Source organism: Trifolium pratense, linkage group LG5 (assembly GCF_020283565.1).
Source record: "Trifolium pratense cultivar HEN17-A07 linkage group LG5, ARS_RC_1.1, whole genome shotgun sequence".
In the NCBI taxonomy this organism is placed as follows: Eukaryota; Viridiplantae; Streptophyta; class Magnoliopsida; order Fabales; family Fabaceae; genus Trifolium; species Trifolium pratense.
Genome location: NC_060063.1, coordinates 56,927,404 through 56,951,627, shown reverse-complemented (window position 1 = coordinate 56,951,627; position 24,224 = coordinate 56,927,404). Strand labels below are relative to the sequence as shown.

Sequence of the window (24,224 nt, the reverse complement as noted above, 5' to 3'; positions counted from 1 at the left end):
GCCCAAGCCTGCATACCCAAAAAATAAAATAAAAAGGCTTAACCAACAGAAAGGTAGCATAACATAACATTGCACAATATAATATAATATAATATAAAATCTGTCTTTCTCTCTGGTCTCAATCTCATTCGATTTATGCTTTCTCTCTCACTACCGATTTCCCCTTTACGATCGCGCTTCTTCTGATGACTCTCGGTTCTTCGCGAACTATGGCCATCTTTTCCTCCTCAGCTTCCAATCAGATACGTTTCCTTCTCAACTCTTTCAACCAACTCAACTTTGACTCCGTTTTCCACCAACTCTCTCAGGTCTTTTCATCCTCAAACACTATACCCTATTTCTTCTCGATTTCTTTTTTCTATTGTTGATCGCTAAATTTTTTCCTTTTTAACGTGGCCTTTCATAAAAATGCGATTTTTAGGTTAATTCATTACTGGGTCGTTGTCAAATATATATATATTATTTTTAAGTTCACAATGCTTGTGCGAGATATAGTGTATTCGTTTGTTTTATGCTTTAATTTTGTGATATTGAGTTACAAAGAAAATCAATAATTTTTTGTCGTTTGGGACATGATGCTGCAAAGGTTATGCTGTTTTTTCGTTAGAGATATTGTTAAATATTGTCTCTGATTTTTGGGTGTGTTACAGTTAAATATACTCTGAAAATATATGATGTTCCAGGTGGGTTTTTTTTAGCAATTAAAGTTCCTTCTTTGTGGTTGTTACTTGTTAATGTGATTCGTTTTACCATAGTGTATATTTTCCCATTTTATATGAAGTTATTTGTTAGTTATTGTTTTTTCTGCATGTTCTACATGCTATGCTATATTATATTATACCATAGCCATAGTGTTTATCTTTCATTTTGTTTATATATTTGTGTCGTTTGCATCCCTGTAAATTACCCTTGATCTGACTGGGTTGGTTATTGACATTGACAGTTCGCTGAGTTTGGAACGGCTGGATGCATTTTGCTGCTTCAAACTTGCTTGGATCACTTTAATTATGTCAGAAGAGATAGAAATGATATGCAACATGAGCCAATTATTGTGGCAGTCGTTAAGTACCTCTTGGACAAACCAAACTTCAGCACAGTGTTTTCTGAGTCAATGAAGAATGTAGAAATTAATGAAAGTTTTTTAGAAAACTTTTGTAATGGATTACAGTTGTCTTTATTGGAAAAAATTGCCATCAGTCTTGCTTTATCTGATTCTGAAAATCCCGATGCCAGGCTATGTGGTAAGTATGAAGTCAATTTCTGCATCAATTTTTGCTAAATGTTATTCCTACATCTGTTTTCTTGACAAAAAAATGTTGATATCTTGCAATTTTAGTTCTATGTCCATTTTCATATTCTTAAATTTGTCAATTTTTCCGACAGTGCTACTATTATATATTTGACCTAAATTATCACTGCTTTGTAGGCAAGAATTTTTGCATGGCTCAGATTGAAGAATTGTGTGCGAATCCTGGTTCTTTGAGTTGCCATGAGCGAATTCACAGTGTTATCATGTTCCTCAAGCAGTCTGAGGGTCTTTCTGAGCACGTAGATTCCTTCATGCAGATATTATCGCTGGTGCAGTTCAAGGACACACCGCCTTTTGTTTTGACCCCATTGCTACCTGATGAGATGCATGGAGCTGATTTTTTACGGTGGTAAGTTATTTAGTTATCCTTGTTGTGTGCCTGTGTAGAAGACAATTGGGGTCAAAGACCGGGTTAATCCATGCATGATTTTTAAGTCTACCACTCCACTAGTCATTCAGTCAACTATTTCGTAACCCTATGCTAACAAATGAAATAATTGGTTAAGGTGAAGCCTCTGAATTGTTAATTAAATTTAAATTGCAGGTGAATTAAACCTAGTATCCTAACCACTTTTGAATATTATTGTATGTTTTCATATTAATTGAAGCATTAGATTAGATTACTTAGTTGCTGCATCTGCTGTTGCCGTTTGATATATTAATGGCATGTCTGCTCAATAGCTTTCCCTTTTTTTACAGGAACATGGAGTTCAATGAGTGTGAAGAAAATGATTTTGATGCTATTTTGGCTGACATTCAAAAGGAAATGAACATGGGAGATATTGTGAAGGAACTAGGCTATGGATGCACAGTTGATGTCTCACAGTGCAAAGAAGTATTGTCACTCTTCTTACCTTTAACTGATAATATGCTCTCTAAACTACTTGGTGCTATTGCACACACCCATGCTGGGCTGGAGGATAACCAGAGCACATTTTTAACTTTCGGTGCGGCCCTTGGATACAACAACCTGTCCGAGTTGCCACTGCTGAACTCTTGGAATATTGATGTTTTGATAGATACGGTCAAGAATATTGTGAGTTGTCTTAAATTTTAAACGTGGCCATTTGTTGCAAAGTTTTATTTCAGTTATTGGAATTGGAATAAATGAAGTGAACACTTTCTTTTTCCCATGCTTTGTAATATCTCATACAGGCACCACAAACCAATTGGGTTCGGGTTATTGAAAATCTTGATCATGAAGGATTTTACCTTCCCAGCGAAGAAGCATTTTCTTTTCTCATGTCTGTTTATAAACATGCCTGTAAGGTAATATATTAGAAAATTCTAGATATGGTTTTCCTGGTGCTTAACTGCTTAACATTCTACCTCTTTGACATGAAATGCCGAATGTTTGAAATTGCACCTTGCAGGAACCATTTCCGCTCCACGCCGTATGTGGGTCTGTCTGGAAGAACACCGAGGGTCAGCTCTCTTTCCTTAAATATGCTGTGTCTGCACCACCAGAAGTGTTTACATTTGCACACTCTGCGAGGAAACTGGTATGAGTATATTCTGCACATCTGTTGTTTCTTGCACACAACTCCAAATTTTGACTATAAATTCCTATGCAGGCATATGTTGATGCGATTAATGGACACAAGCTTCAAAATGGACATGCAAATCATGCATGGCTGTGTATTGACCTTTTGGATGTCCTCTGCCAGCTAGCTGAGATGGGTCATGCCAATGTTGTTTGGTCAATTCTTGATTATGCCCTTAAACATTGTCCAGAAATATTGCTTCTTGGGATTGCGCATGTTAATGTACAAATTTATAGATTTGTATTCTTTCTCTTGCATAGTGTCCCTTTTTTCATGTCTTTTCTTGTTATGAAGTTTGCATTTGTTCTTGCAGACTACTTACAACCTCTTCCAGCGAGAAGTATCTCTGATTGTTTTTCCCATGATAGTAAAAAGTGATGTCGGCAGTGGAATGATTCTACACCTTTGGCACATAAATCCCAATCTGGTCCTGCGAGGCTTTATGGATTCTCAAAACCATGATGTAGACAGCATTATGAGAATTGTGGACATTTGCCAAGAGCTTAAGGTGGTTCTCATATAAAGTGTGAACTTTTCATCTGGTTCATTTTCGTATTTGATGGAGTTGGCTGTCATGATGAAAACCAAAAAAAAAAAGAGTTGGCTGTCATGATTTTTCTTCTTGACACCTAAATTATGTTAAAATGAATAATTCTTACTCTCAGCCAGTTAGTTACCTTTGCTGTAAACTTGTCTTCTTGGATGCTGATTTATTGACTTTGTTATTGTTGTTTTATTTTTTAACTGTTCATTTTACAGATTCTATCACAAGTGGTGGAAATTATTCCCTCTTATTATAGTATAAGGCTAGCAGCTGTTGCTTCAAGAAAAGAAATTCTTGACCTTGAGAAGTGGTTGAGTAACAACTTAACTACGTACAAAGAGGCCTTCTTTGAGGTAATTTTGCTACCCCCATAGATTTCTGATTTATCAAGACACCAGCAGTACAAATTAAGGCAGTCTTTTCATATTGTGCATCTAAGTTATACTCCCTCTGTAGTAAAAACAAAAAAAAAAACACTTTTACACATATTAGAGCATTTTCAATGGTGATACAACTTTGGGTATCATACATTACTAACAAGTGGTCCCTACAATGCAATGTAATATTTATGCAACTCATACATATTATGCTTCAATGGTGATACCACTTTTTGAGTATCATACATTGATAACAAGTGGTCCCTTCTATATTTATTTTTTATTTTGTCTAAATAAAATAAAAATTATTTAATTTAATAAATACGTAGATGAATAAATTAATAATTAAATATAATGAGAATTAGTAAAAAAAATATAATGAGAAATACATGACAATAAATAAAAATGGTGAAAATGCATAAATATGACGGGAATTATATAATAAAAAATATAATAATTAATTTTGATTATTTTTTTGTCTGAAACGCTCCCAAATGTGTTCCACGATATCTGCTTGGGGTTGTCGATCATTTGTTTTTTCACGAATATGTGCTCTCCTTTGAAGAAACGAAATTGAATGAAAACTTATGAAATGAGGCAACAAAGAAATAAAACCTTCCAATAGTAAAAAAAGAAAAAGAAAATTTGGTCATTGAACGTCAACGGTAATATTTTGATATATATGGAAGTTAATAATAACATTAAATTGATGATACGGTACCTTATTTAAGGTACCGGTATCATCAATTTTGATACCCTATGTGCCACGTCATGGAACTCCAATGATAAAAAAAATAAGGTACCGTACCATTAGTCTATGAAACTCTCTTGAAAACTCTTATTGGAGATGCTCTGAAGGGTCATAGCTAAGTGCATTTAATTTTCTTGATTTTATGTTAAAAAGGAAATGGATTTACTAACCTACCCCTAATTATAATGGTCGTCTCCTCACAACATTTATAGTATTCTCAATAGAGCCCCCCATTTTTGGTGCTTAAATGGAACCAGCATGTACCTAACAGTCATTTTATATTTTTTTTTTAATGTCACCACTTAATAAGCAGACAATCTCTCCAACTCCAACCCTGCACCTAATTTTTTTTTACAAAATGGGTCGCCAAATAATTTTATATCATTATATTTCTATAAATTGCATTTATTTTAATACAGTTCATTAAGTGGAGCGCACAAAAAGTAAAGAGAGAGAGGGTGCTTTCATAGCCTCCCTTCACATTGCGACTGCCTATTTAGCTTGGTGATAAATAGGTGAAGCACTCGCCATTGTGGATGCTCTAAGAATTGATTTAAGGATAGTCTTGAAATAATGACATTAAATGTGAATATAGATAAAGCTTAGTTGACATTTCCTTTTATTTGAGTCAAACAAATTCAATAATTTTTTGGCTTATAACTAAGTCCCGAGTAGTACTCTTCAGAATATATTGCAGCAGAGTTGTGGATAATGTATATAGGATTACGTTGCAGGAGTGCCTGAAGTTCTTGAAGGAAGTCCAAGCTGGCGGATCACAAAATCTATCTGGCCAATCGTTTCATCAGTCTGGTGGCGTTCTGAACCTCTTTACTGAGACAACTGCTACGTTCTTGAAGGTTCTACTTGAAAGAATCAGTTTTTATTCCTTTGCTGGTCTCATCTAATTTTCCCTTTTATTTGGGATCTGACTTTGTCAAATTACAGGTTCTCAAATCTCATACTGACCTGGTTACCTCTGGACAAGTTTCTGAGGAGCTGGAGAAGTTGCATATATCTATTATAGATTCCAATCCAAGTCTTCAAAATAGCGGGACTACTGATTCATCTGCTTCTAATGGATTTCCGAAAGATGTTGAAACTGATGCAAACAATATCTTCCAAGATATGTTTCATGATAAGATACCTGTCCCTAATGTGGTGCAAAGGCTAATCCGATTCAAGGAATCTTCTGTGAAGAGGTGATGTCTTTTAAATTTTTTGCAGTTGACCTATGTGGTACTGTAAGCAATATCCTAGTGTTGCATTTATGTTAGCTGACTAATCCAGGTGTTTTGCGATTTTTTTTTTTTGGTATAGAAACCTTACTTTTATTTTGTAAAAAAACTTTTTGGGGATTAAACATGTTTTATCAAGGTTATCTTAGCTCACTCTATCTGTAATAATAATCTTAAACCTTCAATTGCCATTAGTAAAAGAAATGACAAGGTTTCAATTTTCAAGGTCAGATTCAGATGTAAATTATCATGTCCCTCGTTTGAAAAATTCTCTCAATGGCAGCCTCTATCCTGTCATCTCATGTCTACAACTTTAGATACTGTGTAGAACTTTCTACTTTTATAAATTACCAGAAATCATTCATAAAAACAACGCAGTTCTAAACCTCTTGGAGATCATAAATTCAAGAAGCAAAACTGCAAGATTTCAACCTACTACATTGTTCTGAGTTATGAACCTGTCTGTTGTTCATAACAAGAATAATAAAGTTATTTATTACTATACACGAGTTCTTTTTTTTATGTATGTCTAGTTATGTTCAAAGGAAAGTTTGCAAGAAATTATACCCGTGTAAATGTGCGAGTAATGATTATCTCGTGTCTATGTTGTTCAGTGTATGATCTGAAAAACTATATTCAATCTTTAGCTAAATATTAATATCCTGGCAATGTTTGTCTGATTTAACAGGGAGAACTTGATTTTTGAATGCATGATTGCAAACTTGTTCGATGAGTATAAGTTTTATCCAAGGTATCCAGAAATGCAACTCAAAATTGCTGGAGTTGTCTTCGGTAAGTTTTTCTTTTGGTACTGTAAATGATGAAATTTATAACTCAATATTATTTATCGACTATACTGGGTTTCTACCAGACAACATTAGATCTGGGGTAGTGAGTTGCATATTATATGGAAAATATTGTTGAGCCACAACATATTAATAGTTGGTGTTGAGGCCGGGAAAGAATTACTGAATTTGAATTTGAGATGGGTTCTCTTTTAGCTTGGTTTGAAATTAATGTGTTCTGGTAAATTGTGTTTGCTGACAAAAGTGAGCATGAGATGGTGCCCATTAAATAGTTTCTCTAAGAAAATTCTTTTGTTAGTGATAATGGATTTTCTTGTTTAAAATTGTTGAGATCTGAACTAATTGTAAACTTGTAATGCTTATATTTAAAAATTCTTGTATTCTGGGCATATACATTAAGATTTCTTGATTTCATTCTGGTGTACATTTATTAAACTTTAATATGGTGTTTTTGAGTGTGCACACTGGTTACTTTTGTTGACATTTCACTTTGCACAAATTTGGAACTATATGGTTATGTATTATTTTTATTACAGTTACAGTGATTTTTTTTATGTATCAGGTTCTGCGATCAAGTATCATCTTGTGACACATCTCTCTCTCGGAATAGCGCTTCGATATGTTCTTGATGCATTGCGCAAGCCTGCAGATTCTAAAGTTTGTGTTGTTTTGTAGAGTGGATTCCTTTTAAATTCCATTTTATGTCTGCTTGACTTTGCCTTCATATCTTACAGATGTTTATGTTTGGAAGTTTGGCACTAGAGCAATTTGTGGATCGTCTTATTGAGTGGCCCCAGTATTGCAATCACATTTTGCAAATTTCCCATTTGCGCAGTACACATTCCGAAATAGTTGCTTTCATCGAACAGGCTCTTGCTAGAATATCCTCTGGTCATACAGATGTAGATGGGACAAGCCACACTTCTGTTATCAGTAACCATAGTTCTGCACAGACTGCATTAGCTCATGCAGAGGTAAAATTAAAACCCTTCTCCTGCCTTTTGTTTGTAGCTCCTGTCATTTTGTTATAGCTATGTCTCAGATTTAGGAATTTGGTTTTTATTTGAGGTAGGTCAGCGCAGTTAATCATGGACCAGGCAATTATAGTTTTATTTCTAGTCTTTTCTCGATGACCATCTATTTATAGTTGTATTAACATGTACCCATACATCCATACAATTGCATAAAGTTGGTTGTTCTAAACCTAATTGTTTTATTCTGAACTTTCCTATGTCATAGTATGATTTTACTTCTGGTTGTACGAGGGTTATGTGGATTTAGTTGACATTTGACAATTAGCAGCGTGGATATTTTTTTTGAAAGAGTAGAAATTATAGTAGAAATAAAAAGGAAAAGTACAAATAGGGGGGAATATAGTATCTCCTACAAAACATCAAATTTATATAAACAAGCAATTTGAGAAAAATCAGAAATGCACACCATGTTTTATTCTTGTCGTTTCAATCATGTTTCTGTTTTGATATAATGATTTTGTTATATGCACTGTCCCTATAACAGCTCAGTGGCTCTAGCATGATACAACCCGGACAGCAGCATTTGTCACCGCAGCTTCAACAGAGACGTGAAAATCCTTTGGATGATCGTCACAAGCCCCCTGTTGGTTCATCTACTGATACGAGACCACCATTAGCTTCTCTAGGGCAATCTCCAGTGATTACACCAGCTGATACTTCTAGTCCCAATAGGGTACCATACTTACATCATATTTCTAGAGCATGATGTGAATGGTGTTGTGTCCCCTTTCTCTATTTATCTGTCTTTTTGGTATTATTATTTTAATGGACTTTATTTTTGTGCTACTGTTGCAGATACCAGGCACAGTCAGTGCCTCGTCAATGTTATCTTCTTCTCCTGGTTTTGTCCGTCCGCCTCGTGGAACTACTTCTACCAGTATATTTCTGTTACCTGTGAACAATTCCCGTTGATTACTTAAGGGCCTAAGCATTAGTGTTTCTTTCTGCTTTATTTTCTAACTTTATGCTGTATTTCTTTGATCTGTCAATTGATGTAGGGTTTGGATCTGCCTTGAATATTGAGACTTTGGTCGCTGCTGCAGAGAAAAGAGAAACTCCTATAGAGGTGCTCTAGCTATTTACAAGAAATTGATCAGATTGGCCGTTTTTTTGAGTTTTATTTATAATTATGTTCAGTACTTTAAGATCATGAACCATTTTTATTTTGTTCTTGTGAAGAGTGTAGTAGTATCATTGTGGGTTTCATCCTCTGCTTATGTCAGTTTAATTGGTTGTATAAATGTAACTAGCTTATATTCTATTTGCATTCATGCTATCCTTTTTCTTTGCAATTAATAGGCTCCAGGGTCAGAGGTCCAGGACAAAATATCATTCATAATTAATAATATCTCGTCTAGTAATTTTGAAGCCAAAGCAAAAGAGCTCACTGAAATTCTGAAAGAGCAGTACTATCCATGGTTTGCACAGTATATGGTTATGAAAAGGTATGCATACTTTGTAATTGGATCATGTAATTGCTTGAAAAAGTTTTATTCATGTAAACTTATACATGGGGGTGTAATGTGCTGGTAATAAGTATAGTTGGGATTTCATAGAGATAAAGTTCTCAAAAAAAAGTTTTATTCATGTAAACTTGTACATGGGGGTGTAATATGCTGGTAATAAGTATAGTTGGGGTTTCATAGAGATTAAGTTCTTCAAGAAAAGGTTTTTTCATGTAAACTTGTACATGGGGTTGTAATTTGCTGGTAATAAGTATAGTTGGGGGGTTTCATAGGGATGAAGTTCTTCAAGAAAGCTAATGATTGACTAATGATTTAACAAATATTTTAGAAATTCCGTAATTTGGTTCTGCACAAGTTTTATTATGTGACACTGTACTGGAGTATCAGTGTCTGATCTGGGAATAAAAAACTCACTTGTATGTTTGTTCTATGAATTATGTTGAATTTGTAAATATTTAGGATTTAGTCAATTTTACCTACCAAATTAACCGAACTGATGATCAATAACTGATCTGCTGATTCAGCCGACACATGGAATTAGGAGTATTTTACATGGCTTTTGTGCATGCATACAATGTCCTTTTCTTTTTCTTTTTATCGTATTTGCTGATTTATGTTTTATTTACTGTCTCTTATACAAATTGATTCTTTTTCGTAGAGCTAGCATTGAGCCAAATTTCCATGACATGTACCTGAAATTCCTCGATAAAGTTAATTCAAAGGCTTTGAACAAAGAGATTGTCCAGGCAACATATGAAAATTGCAAGGTATTGAACCTTGTTACTGTTACCCGCGATTGAAGTGAATATGTGCAAAAAGTTTGAAATAATACATGGTGTATCTACTCTTCAGGTGCTTTTAGGATCAGAACTTATAAAGTCAAGTTCAGAAGAGCGCTCTTTGCTTAAAAATCTTGGGAGCTGGCTCGGAAAGTTGACAATTGGACGGAATCAGGTTTTGAGGGCCCGTGAAATAGATCCAAAATCTTTGATTATAGAGGTAATACCCCAAATTGAATATATGTAAGGATGCAACAGCATTTCAATTTATATAGTATACTTATCAAGGTGTATTCCATGTTGTAGGCATATGAGAAGGGGCTGATGATTGCTGTTATTCCATTTACTTCAAAGGTAGAATTCTTTAATGTGATAATAATCTATTGGGTTTATTATATTTAATTTTGTCCTAAATTTATGGTTCAATTTCATGCTGTAGGTCCTTGAACCATGCCAAAACAGTCTTGCATATCAACCCCCTAATCCTTGGACCATGGGCATTTTAGGATTGCTTGCTGAGATTTATTCAATGCCAAACTTGAAAATGAACCTCAAGTTTGACATAGAGGTCACTATCTATTATTTCGTTCTTAATGTGCTGTTGTCATAGTCACATTCCTCCTTTACCTATTTGTTCAAATCCTTGTGTTATACAGGTTTTATACAAAAATCTTGGTGTAGATATGAAGGATGTCACACCGACTTCTCTCCTTAAGGATCGTAAAAGAGAAATTGAAGGAAATCCTGATTTCTCTAATAAAGATGTTGGGGCATCTCAATCACAAATGATTGAGAAGCCGCCCCCCCTTGTTCCTCCAGTGAATCAAGTTGAGCTACCGCTTGAAGTCACCAATCCATCCAATACTGGGGCTCATCCACATTTGATGTCTCAGGTTTGTTTTCCTTATTTCACCTGGAGTTTTGACGACTGTTTTTGTTAATTTATAAATTGTTTTTCTGAATGTTTCTTGGGTGGATAGTATGCTGGCTCACATCATATTTCCACGGGAACATTGATGGATGATGACAATATACCACCCCTGGGTTTGTCTGATCAACTACCTTCTGCTCAAGGACTGTTGCAAGCAAATACTACCCCAGCACCATTCCAGGTTAATATTGAAACCTGTTTTTTGTTTTTTTACGTAAAAGCTTAATATTGACGACCATGTATACTCAAATTGTTAAAAGCATAATTGATGATTCTTTATGTTTATAGCTCCCAACGCAGATTCAAAGTATTGGAACTCATGTTGTTATAAATCCAAAGCTCAATCATTTGGGGTTACAGCTTCATTTTCAACGGTATGGTGTGCTTGCTATATTCTTCTGGTTTTTCTGCATGTATGTGGCGGGCTAATGTTATATTTCTATTACAGAGCGGTACCCATTGCAATGGACAGAGCCATCAAAGATATAGTGAACAGTATTGTGAAGCGTAGCGTTTCCATAGCAACCCAGACAACAAAGGAACTTGTTTTAAAGGTTGGCATTTCTGTGAAACCTTCTCAGATTTGGCTCTGTAAAGGGAGCAGATTGTAAAGTGGGAAAATCAAGGGTTATTATTTCAACAAACTCATGAATTTCTATGAAGTGCCTCAAATAATAACTACTCCCACCGTTCCTTTTCAAGTGTCACTTGTGGCCACTGCATACATGGCAATGCACAACTTTGATAATCAATATATTTAATTATCTATAATAGAAAAATATGAAACGTTTATATTTTGAAAATATTTGTCGAGACAAATTGAACAATATCTTATATGCTAACATTGGTTTTTATATATTAATAAAAATTATGGTCAAAGTAGATTATGTGAATTGTGCACTTGGTCAAACTGCGACACTTAAAAAGGAACGGAGGGAGTATTGATTCATTGATCAAAGGTTGTTATTACTTTAAACTCAAAAATAGTGAACTACTTGCTTTAGAGGAGCTGGATCGTCACTCTTCACTGCTTTGTAATTTGTAAATTATATCTTTTCTAATTATGGTAATAGCTTTCTTTTTATAGACATTTGGTGAGTGAGGTGGAATTAGTGGCAAGTTAAACAATTACTTAATGCATCATTGCCGTCGATTACATGGCATATAGAAACAGCTGTTGTAGTCTTGTTTCAAGTTCTAAGTGGTAGTCCCAATCAGAAATAGCTTGTACTCAATTTGATCTTTGTTGTTTTTATTTACGTATACATTTGCAGGATTATGCTATGGAATCAGAGGAGAAACGTATTAAAAATGCGGCACACTTGATGGTTGCTAGTCTGGCTGGGAGTTTGGCTCATGTGACATGCAAAGTAATACACTGAAATATGACCAATGATCTATTTTATTGGCTTTAATTATCTTCTAAATGTTTAATCTATTTCTTCCAGGAACCTTTACGCGCATCAATATCAAGTCAACTGAAGGCTTCACTTCAGAGTTTAAGTATTGCAAATGACATTTTGGATCACGCTGTGCAGCTTGTGACCAACGATAATCTAGATCTTGGTTGTGCAGTCATTGAACATGCAGCTACTGAAAAGGTTAGCTCTTCTTGATGGCTTTTCCTGTAGTTATAATTATTTGTGCAGTGATGCTAGTAAGGAAAATTGAGCTTATATTGGCATATTGCCTCTAATATAACATTTAATTTAGAGATATTTGGACCATGATTAAGGTGATGTGTCCATTAATAATTGGTTAATACTAGTGTCTATGGTAAAGATAGCATGGTTGTTAAGCGCGCGTTATACCCAGTCCAGTTCAAAGATCGGAAGATACGTGGGAGCGGTGGGATCGCTGAGGAAGATCTTGAAAGCGTGGTTGCAGTGCTCTTCCTCGCAACTAGAGGTGGGAACAGGCTAGGCCGGCCTACATGGCCTTAAGGCCTAGCCTACATAGGCTCAGGCCAGGCCAGCCTATTTCTTTAAATAGAGCAGGCCAATGCTTTTTTATAAGCCTATTTAGCTAAAAAGGTCAGGCCGCAGGCCATTAAAAAAGCCTTTGAGGCCTACTAGACCGGCCTATTTAAGTTAACATGAATAATATTTTTATTACGATTATTATTTATATATTAAAATTTATACTTTGATTAAATTATAAATCTATTAACTTTTTAAGTAATTTAAGTTTATTAATCTACATTAGTTTTTAACATATATAAATGTATTATTATAAACTAGAATTGAAATATGATGACATATATAGTCAAATTCTCTAAAATATCAAATGGAACATTATTTTATTAGTTCATAAGTATATTTCAAAATAAATATAATTATTTATTTAAATATGTTCATATGAAATAGGCTTTTAAACAGGCTAACAGGCCACATCAGACTTTCAAAAGGCCAGGCTCAGGCCTAGAATTTAAGCCTATGATAGGCCACAGGCCAGGCTCAGACCTTCGATTTTTTGACAGGCCAGGCTCAGGCTTGGCAAAGCCTAGCTCGGCCTAGCCTATTCCCACCTCTACTCGCAACGTTGTGGTCTGGTCTGCCAAGGACCCGACCTGGCTGACCCATTGTCATTGCAAAGGCTGCACGTTCTTAATTGCACTTCAACTCATAAATGAATCTGGGACCCGTTTTTTTATTGCAAAGACTACACATTTTTTGGGACTCGGGTGCTTTCCATCTTAGGAAATTGAAATTAAATGGGTTTTCAAACCTTGTGCTTTCAAAAGAAAATCATTACTTCCCAAACTGATCGTGGGTTTTAATTGCGATTTTTTTTTTTCTGGAATAGAATTTGGAAATTACTTCCCAACTTGGGAACTTTTCATCTTTGCAATAATTATTCAGTGGTGTGAGCGAATAATAAAAAATAAAAAATTACTATAATTTATGTTTAGGTCAAACTCTCAACTTTATGATTTAATCAAATAAAAATTATGTTTTTTTTTTTGGGATAATTATAAGGTTATTTTTTTTTTAGCCATTTCTAGAATTTTGTCTATTTGGTGGGATCTTACGATTTACGCTCTTTCTGTACCCTTTGATCTTGGTAGGATCCAGAGTTTGACAACATTGAAACATAGGTTAATTGCAATCCTTTCTAGGAATTTCACACGTCTTTGTGTGTTTACCTGCTTGTTGACTTCGACACTGCACACTTTTTTTTTGTAGGCAATAAACACCATCGATACAGAGATTAGTCAACAACTTTCATTGAGAAAGAAGCATATGGGTTCTACATTTTTTGATACAAACTTGTATCCACAAGGTTCGATGGGTGGTGTTCCAGAGCCCCTTCGCCCCAAACCTGGTCAGCTGTCACTGTCACAGCAGCGTGTCTATGAGGTATTCAATTCTGCTTATTTGTTGAAATGTTTGATGAGATTTAGAGCCTTGAAGAACACTACATATTTCAACTGCTTTTCATTATTTATATTAGGACTTTGTTCGGCTTCCTTGGCAAAACCAGTCTAGCCAGAGCTCACATTCAACTGCTGTTCAATCTGCTAATAGTGGTCTCACGGGCACCAGTGCTCCTGCATCGGGACAGATAAACCCTAGTTACTCTCTAAACACAGGATATGAGGGGGTCTCTCGACCGATAGATGATATGCCAGAATCAAATTTTACTCCACATTATAGGTGCCCAGTTTTTGTTCAGCTTGGTGATGTATTTAGATTCTACTAGTCTAATTTTACTTACAATCTGCATTTAATATTCCAGTGCTTCGTCAATTCACATTAGATCAGCTGGAAATGCTTCTCAGCATAGTAGGGAGAACGACTCTGTTGCCTCATTTCCTTCAACAGCTTCCACCCCTGAGTTGCACACGGTGGATTCTTCAGATGCTGTGAAAGTGAGAATTTTATATAAACATCATAACTGCATATATAATGTATCCAAATTGTTGTCTAAATCTGCTTCTATATTATTGTAAGGAACCTGGAGCTTCTTCACAGCCACTGGTTTCATCAGGTGCCGTGGATCGCATTGGAAGTAGTTTCTTGGAACCATCTCTCACTACAAGGGATGCTCTGGATAAATACCAAATTGTTGCACAGAAGGTTGTTGCTGATCTTTATAGCTATTTGCGATATTTGTTTCTTTATGTCCTATTTTAGGAGTTTACTATAGCTAATATATTTTATCTCCATATAACTGTACACATGGATTCGAATAATTGTTCAGAGTTGTACTCCATTTTGTGGCATGGTTCATTTTTTCCGACTGTGCTTTTGGTAGTTTGGGTCTGTTAAGTTTCTTGTAGATGCCATGTATACTTTATCATAGTACATTGCCCTGAATACCAATTTGAAAATCTTCATAACATAATGTTTGTTGCTGTGTGAGGGAAGAGCTGTGCTAGCAGGCTAGGCTTTTAAAATTATTGGGGAATTGACAGTTGTGGTTCTAGAAATATAGAACATAATCCTTTGTTCACGACTCCTAGCTGCATTTGCCATTTTTGGACGTTTGATTTCTTTTATAATTTGATTAAGTTTTCAAATTTAAAAGAATGTGCAGCTTAGGTTGATTGAGATTTGTTTTTCGATTTTTGTTCTGTATTTTTTTGTGGTCCGTTTTTGACAATGGGGATAAAGTTGTTATGTATCCATGTGGAGGCTTACAGGACATCTTCTAGTAGGACCTTGAAGCAAATCATACATTTTTTAATGCAAAATTGTTATAAAATAATATTTGAAACAGGACCACTTGTTATGCCATGACTTGTTGATTATTTCTTTTGCCTGCCTATTTTCATATCGAGTTTGTTATAGATGTTTATTAACAGCCTGTGTCCCATTGTCAGTTGGAAGCTTTGGTTAACAATGATTCAAGAGAAGCAGAAATACAGGTATGTTTTGCTTCACTTTTGGTACTTCCTTAATTATTCATTCTTTTTAAGCTAATATGTGATTATGTATATATGTCACTGCTATAAATTTTCTTTTTTCTGCATGGGTAGTTTCTTTTTCCATATAGATAGGTCTTTTCCCCTGGTTTTAATATCTGTTTTTGTTCTACTTATGTTTAGGGAGTCATTTCTGAGGTACCTGAGATCATACTCAAATGTGTTAGTCGAGATGAGGCAGCTTTAGCTGTGGCTCAAAAGGTGTGCTTTCTTCTACCAAGTTCTGTGATTCATGAATTATACTGAATGTGCAATACGAGATATATTATCCATTAATCAGTATTTGGTTCTTCCGTAGTGCGTATTTTAATTGTGTGCCTTATGTCTGATATCCCACTTTCAGTTGAAGGACCACAGAATGTATATTAAAGTATTTTCTATTTGAAAATTACCATTTATCATTTATTAATTCTCTAATATCTAAATAGGTTTTCAAGGGTTTATATGACAATGCTTCAAACAACGTTCATGTCGGTGCTTATCTTGCAATCCTGACTGCCATCCGTGATGTTTGCAAGCTTGCTGTCAAGGAGCTTACTAGTTGGGTATGTTTTGTTAACTAAAAGTCGCCATGAATTGACTAGAATTTCGGAAATTCTATGTTTTTTTTTTTGACAAACATGAAATTTTATATGTTAAAGTGTATTTTTTGGCATCACTGTATATATTTACCTCTTAGTTATAGGTAGTTTTTGTAATGAAAATTCCATATTCTGACAATTTATTGAATTTCATTCTCTAGTTTTGATGGTTTAGGTTTCTTCTAATGCTAACAGTTAAAGACAACAAGTAAAATTTTAAAAATGAATAACAGAAATTGTGACCCGGCTCTTGTAAAGTGAGCAATTCACTTTAGAGTGTAAAGTGAGTAATATCAACCATTAATTAATAAATCAAAGGTATATTTTCTCACTTTATACTTCACTCACTTTAGACGATCCAAATCTCAGAAATTGTAGTTACAATATTTTCTTTTGGCTGTTAATGCTATTGAAGCTCAAATTTTGAGACACTGATGTTAGGCATAGTTGTTAATCAAGGAGCTAACAATTAGTTAATTTACAGAAATAAAATAAAATACAGTTAAAATAAGGCATATATTCCAACAGTGTTTTTTTTATATAATTTCTTTACACATTGTATATTCCTTGCAGGTAATTTACTCGGACGAAGAAAGGAAATATAATAAAGATATTACTGTTGGTCTTATCCGCAGTGAACTGCTAAATCTAACTGAGTACAATGTTCATATGGCAAAACTTATTGACGGGGGAAGAAATAGTATGTCAAAGAAAACACCTTTTATTGTTTTTCCCCTTTTATACGTTTAAAACTAACAATTTCACTGGCTAAAATGTACAGAGGCTGCTACAGAGTTTTCAATCTCTCTTCTTCAAACCCTGGTCATCGAGGAACCAAAAGTTATTTCAGAACTTCACAATCTTATTGATGCTTTGGCAAAGGTTAGTAATTACAAAATTGAGTGGCTTCATTTGTTGCCATCACCTCAATATTTTACCATATTTTAATTTTCAGCTTGCTATAAAGCCTGGATACCCTGAATCGTTACAACAACTTATTGAGATGATCAAGAATCCTGCTGCTCTATCTGCTAGTAATGCTGGAAAGGAGGATAAGGCGAAACAGTTAAGAGATAATAAGGTCATATGAGATTAACATTTCAACTGCACTGTTGTTTCATGGGTTTTTTTTTTTACTTATGTTTTTTGTTTTCGTGAAACATGATATTTTACCTGTTTTACTCAAAAACAGGCTCCTGGTCTGCTAGTTGTAAACAGGGTAGAGTCTGCTGAACCTGATCCTGCTGGATTCCGTGACCAGGTATCTTGACTTGGAAATTATTTGATAAATCTTTATTTTGTCTGATAGAAATTAACACTCACAAAATGAAATACCCCTTTGATTTATTAAATATCAGAATCTCTACTGAAACTGTGACTGCAACAAGGACATGACAACAAGAATATTACATAAAGTAAATTAGGGAGAATATCTCTTAATTCCCAAAACTAAGACCCCACACCATATTATTGGCCGTACACCATAAGTTCTATCCCTTCTTTTTCTCTTCGGTCTCCCTCTTTCTAGATCTATCATCGTCTACTCTTTTCCCAACTTCCTCTCGTCCATTCTGTAAATGACAACCCTCATCCCTACTTGTCAACTGTCCTTTTCTTTCTAGTGTAAGCCTTCTAATGCTCTGGCCCGTTGCAGTCGCCATAGGAAGAAGTTTGACGGAATGTAAAATTGCAATCCTAGGGGATGTAGAAGATGTTGCCTGTGTTTTTCCGTAAACATAGTGTGCCGACTAAGAAGAAACGCTAGAGTTTCTTTTGAGTTTTTATTTAAATTTTTTAAAACTGGGTTTCATTTAAACCTGGTCCGAACCAGCAAGGGATTTTAAAAATAGGATTTATTTTTAAAAAACCTGTCCCAGAATGGGGAATATTTGCATGCGATCATACTTGCGATATACTACGAATGATTTTATTTTATATAATATTTACTTGATTTGTTTTTTCCCATTGTTTGCTATTTTTCCCCCTGTATTAGCGTAAATGCAATCTCAAGTTATGTTTAAGCGGAAACACAAGCTGTTGGAAATAAAATATAAAATATAGTATTAGTAAATTAGTCTGTGTAAATTGTCTTCTGCATTTTCTTTGTATATATAAATGTCATTCAGCTCAGTGCTTATGTCCCATTCCATTGTGTGTGTGTATATATATATATATATATATATATATATATATATATATATGGGGGTTGCTAATTTACTCCCACCTAAAAACATGTGGGAGTAAGTTAGCAAGCCTACTCCCACTATATATTGACCAAAATATCAATTACATCTATTCAAACCAATTATAAACAAAAGGATACATTTGTAAATTTCATTTTTCTATTTTTGAAATAAAAAATATTAAAAACTTGTTTCCTTAATTTTAGGAAATTAATTAGTTTTAAGTTATTTTTTAAACCGAACAACATGGGACTTGTTTATTGCTAATTCTAAATGGAGTTCTGACTTCCCATGTCACTGGATGTCGCGACACTCCCTCCATTTGCGTCAACAATTTACCACTAGTTCTAATTTTGCCCCAATTTGGCTAGTTTAGTAAACAAGTCTTGTTCTTGTGAAAATTTCAATCTTGTTCTTGCTCTAACAACTGGTTTTATCTCATGTCAATGCTTATGCTTATTTTATTTGTTATAGAGAAGTAGGTTTCATCATTTAGGCACCCAAGTGCATTCTAATACAATGAAGAAAAAAAACGTGCAATTTGAAAACACAACGTAACTTCTTTTATTGATAGTTTTTTATGTTTATGTTTGTTAGTTTAGCAGTTAGTTTTGTTTTTCCTTTTTTTTATATTATTAAAAGCCAAATTACTTAACCATCCAACAATATTTAATTATTTAAAGAGGGAATAGTGGGCTTTTTGTAAAAACATAGTGGGAGTAGGCTTGCTAACTTACTCCCACATGTTTTTAGGTGGGAGTAAATTAGCAACCCCCTATATATATATATATATATATATATATATATATATATATATTCAAATTGATATTACATAGATACCAATACTGGAGATTTATATGAAGCAAAAGTACCAGCTTAATTGAAAGTTTTAATCATTACTTGTTATGTATGTGTTGCAGGTTGCCATGTTGTTTGGTGAATGGTATAGGATATGTGATCTTCCCGGTGCCAATGATACAGCTACTACCCACTTCATCGTACAGTTGCACCAGAGTGGGCTGCTTAAGGGGGATGATATGACAGATCGCTTTTTTAGTCTGTTGATGGTGGCATTTCTTTCTTCATGCAAATTACTTTTTCATACTTTTGGCCAGGATTTTCAATTCGACTAATACCTTTTTTATCTTCTTTCCAGGAAATTGCGGTTTCGCATTGCTTATCCACTGAGGGGATAAATTCAGGGGCACTGCAATCCCCTCAACAGATGCCGACAATGTCATTTCTTGCAATTGATACTTATGCAAAACTTGTCTTTTCAATCTTGAAGGTTGTCAACTGTACACTTCTTTTCCTTTCTCTTCTTTTGAGTAGTTATCTTACTAACAGTTTGGTGGGTTTTTGGGACAGGGATCAAGCAAAGTTCTTCTCCCCAAGGTATGTAATGATCTAAAGCATCAAATGCTGTCTATATCCCTCTCAGGCTCTTTTAATACTGTTATGGTGGTCTAAATTTGTATATTGCTTTCTGGCAGATTCTGGCAGTTGCTGTCAGGTTCATTGTAAAGGATGCAGAGGAGAAGAAGGTCTCTTTTAATCCAAGACCATTTTTTAGATTGTTCATCAATTGGCTTTTGGATCTTGGCTCACTTGAACCTGTTACTGATGGGGCAAATCTCCAGGTGTTTGTTACTTTCATTTATCCTTCATTACATATAACTTGAGCCTTTTTTCATTCTGGATCCAAAGATTAGGCTAAAACCATTTCTCCATTAGTTTCTATTTTAGAATGTCATAATTTTGTTCTTGCTGTTGACTTTGGCATTTGCCTTTTGTTATAAAACTGAAATTTATTGAAAAAGCTATGTGAACATAGGTCTCATGTCATGAAGTAACTAATAACATTGATTACAATCTTGCATATATTAAATTTGTATTAAATTTTCAACCCAGCAAGTTTTATAATCCAAATTCGAAGTTCAGATTTCCGGTACAAAAATATGTTGAGATGAATTTTTGAAGATATTTAAAGGATAATAATAGTGGTGAATCCCTTGTTAATTTCACAACTCATAGTAATGTTAAACCAATTCTGCTTTGAATCTGGAATTGTGATTTTAAAAATGTCATTATATACATGCGATTGCTTGTTTGGTCCTTCAACTTCCATTATTTTTTGCTCAAATTGTCCTCTAACTTTTTTAATCGTTCCAATCAAGTCCTGCCATGTTCTTTGCTATCTAAAAGCCTTTGTTTTGATTTTCTATCCAAATTTTGCAGTTTATGGAATTGTAATATGAAATTATTTTCATATTCTGATAAATTTGAAGGATTTTATAAGACTAGGCTAGGGTTTGAAGGAAGAGAAAGTTTGAGTCTTTTTGATCATGATGAAATGCTATTAGACAATACTGTTGAGTGAAACAGGGGTTTTCAAACAAGGGAATCAAATCTCATTCTACAACAGTCGTATGTATGTGACTAATACTAATTACTACATTTATTGCAGATTTTGACTGCTTTTGCCAATACATTTCATGCTCTACAGCCACTCAAAGTTCCTGGATTCAGGTTAGATTTAGATTTGTGTAGTTATGGCTGATAATTGGCTGATTTGTAGTTTAATGATGATAAGTTTAGCATTGAACGATATTTGTATCTATGCTTTTAAACTATTTGTGTTTTTGGTTTGGAAATGTTGATATGGCTGAATTTATTAAGAATAAAATCATTTGCTCACATGTATTTTTGTTTTTTATACTCGTTTAATTTTTCCTCAGTTTTGCATGGCTGGAGTTGGTTAGTCATAGGAGCTTTATGCCTAAAATGCTGACTGGTAATGGTCAAAAAGGTTGGCAGCATATCCAAAAGTTGCTTGTAGATCTGTTCCAATTTATGGAGCCTTTTTTGAGGCATGCCGAACTAGGAGACCCGGTTTGTCTCTTAATCAATTCTTTGCTCTCAATTCGGTCTCATGCCCCATTGTTCTTACTTACACACATTTGTTTTTGTTATAATTAGGTCCGTGTTCTCTATAAAGGCACACTTAGGGTGCTTTTGGTGCTACTTCATGATTTCCCAGAGTTCCTATGTGACTATCACTTTACCTTCTGTGATGTCATCCCTCCAAGTTGCATTCAGATGCGAAATATCATCCTAAGTGCATTTCCACGTAGTATGAGACTGCCAGATCCTTCAACTCCAAATTTAAAGGTCTTGGAATCCCATATCTATTGGAATTTGCGAGGTTAAGGAACAATAAATTGGCATTGCTTCATCAACTTGTGTTTTTGTATGCAGATTGATTTGCTTCAAGAAATAACTCAATCCCCTCGCATTCTTTCTGAGGTTGATGCAGCACTGAAAGCAAAGCAGATGAAGGCTGACATAGACGAATACCTTAAGGTCCCTTTAAATTGGCCTGTGAATTTGTGATTGATTTACAAAATTACAAATTAAATTTCTGTAATATTCGACTGTTTGCGAACATTTATTTCTTTATTCCTTTACTGATATCTCATATCTATTTTTTTCTTTGAGTAGGCTGCACAAATGCACATAATTTTTGTAGTTTAAAATTTATTCCTATATTCTTTTATTTTTATTTATTATAATTATTCAATCAAACTTTCTGCAGACGGAACAGGGTACTCCATTTTTGTCTGAATTAAAAGAAAAGCTACTCCTCTCACCCAATGAAGTTGCCTCTGCCGGCACTCATTACAATGTGCCATTGATCAACTCCCTTGTACTGTATGTTGGAATGCAGGTGCAGTAAATATGAAACTTATATATATTTCAAACCAGTCAATGATCACATGTGTTCTCCGCTGAGATTGAACTTTTAGATCGGAGTTTCAATATTAACTTTTTGTTCAAAGCATGTTGATTATGAAACACAAAATACAAAATGCATATGTCATTCACTGTCTTGTCATGTGCATATTGATAATTTTATTCTCTTATACTTGTTTATTTACATAATCTTTAGTCACAATGATGTGAACATTCCGTGACATGGAGTTTTTATTTTAAAATGTACATTGATTGGGTTATTAATTTTCAGGCAATTCTGGATATCGAGGTACGAAATCAACATGCACAATCAGTAACAAATGCACTCAATCTATATTCTGCTACAAATTCTTCTACAAATGCTTCTTTGGAGATTTTCAAGGCACTAATCGTTGACTTGGACACTGAAGGACGCTACCTTTTCCTAAATGCTGTTGCTAACCAACTACGTTATCCCAATACTCACACACATTACTTTTCCTTCGTCATCCTTTATTTGTTTGCGGAATTAAACCAGGTTCACATAAACTTTGAATTTTGCAATGAAATTCTATTTCCATTTATATTGAATATATCATCTGGCATGAACCAATTGAAGAGATTTATTTGTTTAGAAGTTATGGGAAATGTATTAACACCTTGTGTCTTGACATGACAGGAAATTATCCAAGAACAAATTACACGAGTCTTGCTAGAACGCCTTATTGTAAACCGACCACATCCCTGGGGCCTTCTCATTACTTTCATCGAGTTGATCAAGGTATTTAATAACTTCTCTTATTAGTAGCTTATTTAAATAATTTCTCTTATTAGTTGCTTGCAATTAACAGAATCTCACTTTTGTTTTCTTTGTCATCGCCAGAATCTAAGGTATAATTTCTGGAACCGGTCTTTCATAAGATGCGCACCAGAGATTGAAAAACTTTTTGAATCAGTCTCAAGATCTTGTGGAGGTCCAAAACCAGTTGATGAGAGTATGGTCTCGGGTTGGGTTTGATTGTCCTCAAAGTCTTTCAGTCTTGTTATTTTTGTTTAGGCTAGCTATCTCATAACTAACCATTTTAGACGGGGATTTTTACGAACTTTGTCAAAGATCCAATATACACTATATATTACACATTGTAAATGATATATTTTCTGCGAAGTTCTCTATTTTATGAACTTGTAACTATTTGCAAGCTTCTCCAGACCATAAATGCCCTCTTATTAATACTTGAACTAAGGGTTAAGGTTGTAATTTTTCTTACATCAACACATCATGGAGTTATCATATTTCATTGTAGCATGGAGAGATTCAGTGCTACAATACGCTACAATACATTAAACTCTAATAGACCATTTTCCATGCTACAATACAATGAACAAATATTTTTCTTAGTCTATTTTAAAAATGGAATATTCTTCTATTGACTAATGTATCTAACAAAAATGTAATCGAGAGTCCCATGAAGAATCTGGAGGGGAGTGAGTCTCATGAATTTGAAGTTGTTGAAACTTTTTCATTGTTGATTGCCTCAACTTCAGCTTTTGCTTCTCTGCCTTATCCCTCACTGAGAATATTTTCTTTTGAGTCTTCACGGAAGCCATTACTTGTTTTCTTTCAAGCTCATTCTACAATAACAGAATGGTTTATGATAAAGAAAGATGGTTAAAATCATCTTCATGTTTGTGATCATTACATGAATAACCTATTTTTGGAAAGCTACGTTGTGACGCATGCATGTAAATGATAAAGTTACATGCCTGTATTTTATCCATGTGATCCATGGCTTTCATCGTTTGCTGCAATTCCCAATCATTTATAGCTTCTTCTTTCTTTCTCAACCTATCAAAAGATTTTTATCATCAAAATCTGTCTTGTTAATGTCTCAATCATAGTCAAGGACATAGAAACATATATATCAACGCTTTTATTTGATGGTTTGAGTGTGACCTTTGCGTAAGTTGAAGATGCTTGGCCTTGTTACGGGCATCTTTATCAGCTTCCAGTTTTTTCTTTCTGGT

At 34.4% G+C, this 24,224-nt stretch overlaps 1 protein-coding gene across 1 annotated transcript; it reads left to right on the top strand.

The window, feature by feature from the left end:
* Positions 1-58: 58 nt before the first annotated feature.
* LOC123884208 (CCR4-NOT transcription complex subunit 1) lies at positions 59-23,538 on the top strand. Its single transcript, XM_045933256.1, has 51 exons — positions 59-308; positions 944-1,241; positions 1,427-1,658; positions 2,009-2,345; positions 2,465-2,578; positions 2,683-2,811; positions 2,884-3,075; positions 3,167-3,361; positions 3,613-3,750; positions 5,260-5,382; positions 5,471-5,724; positions 6,449-6,552; positions 7,129-7,223; positions 7,301-7,540; positions 8,085-8,273; positions 8,396-8,477; positions 8,599-8,666; positions 8,900-9,045; positions 9,725-9,833; positions 9,919-10,065; positions 10,152-10,199; positions 10,285-10,413; positions 10,502-10,738; positions 10,826-10,957; positions 11,065-11,150; positions 11,225-11,330; positions 12,051-12,146; positions 12,225-12,377; positions 13,962-14,135; positions 14,230-14,432; positions 14,515-14,647; positions 14,730-14,855; positions 15,602-15,646; positions 15,827-15,904; positions 16,132-16,248; positions 16,858-16,984; positions 17,066-17,166; positions 17,240-17,365; positions 17,477-17,545; positions 19,388-19,534; positions 19,624-19,755; positions 19,836-19,862; positions 19,961-20,107; positions 20,935-20,996; positions 21,206-21,359; positions 21,447-21,638; positions 21,726-21,830; positions 22,063-22,194; positions 22,492-22,737; positions 22,879-22,980; positions 23,083-23,538. The coding sequence occupies exons 1-51, from the start codon at positions 186-188 to the stop codon at positions 23,215-23,217; spliced, it is 7,182 nt and encodes a 2,393-aa protein (XP_045789212.1). The 5' UTR covers positions 59-185; the 3' UTR covers positions 23,218-23,538.
* Positions 23,539-24,224: the final 686 nt, after the last annotated feature.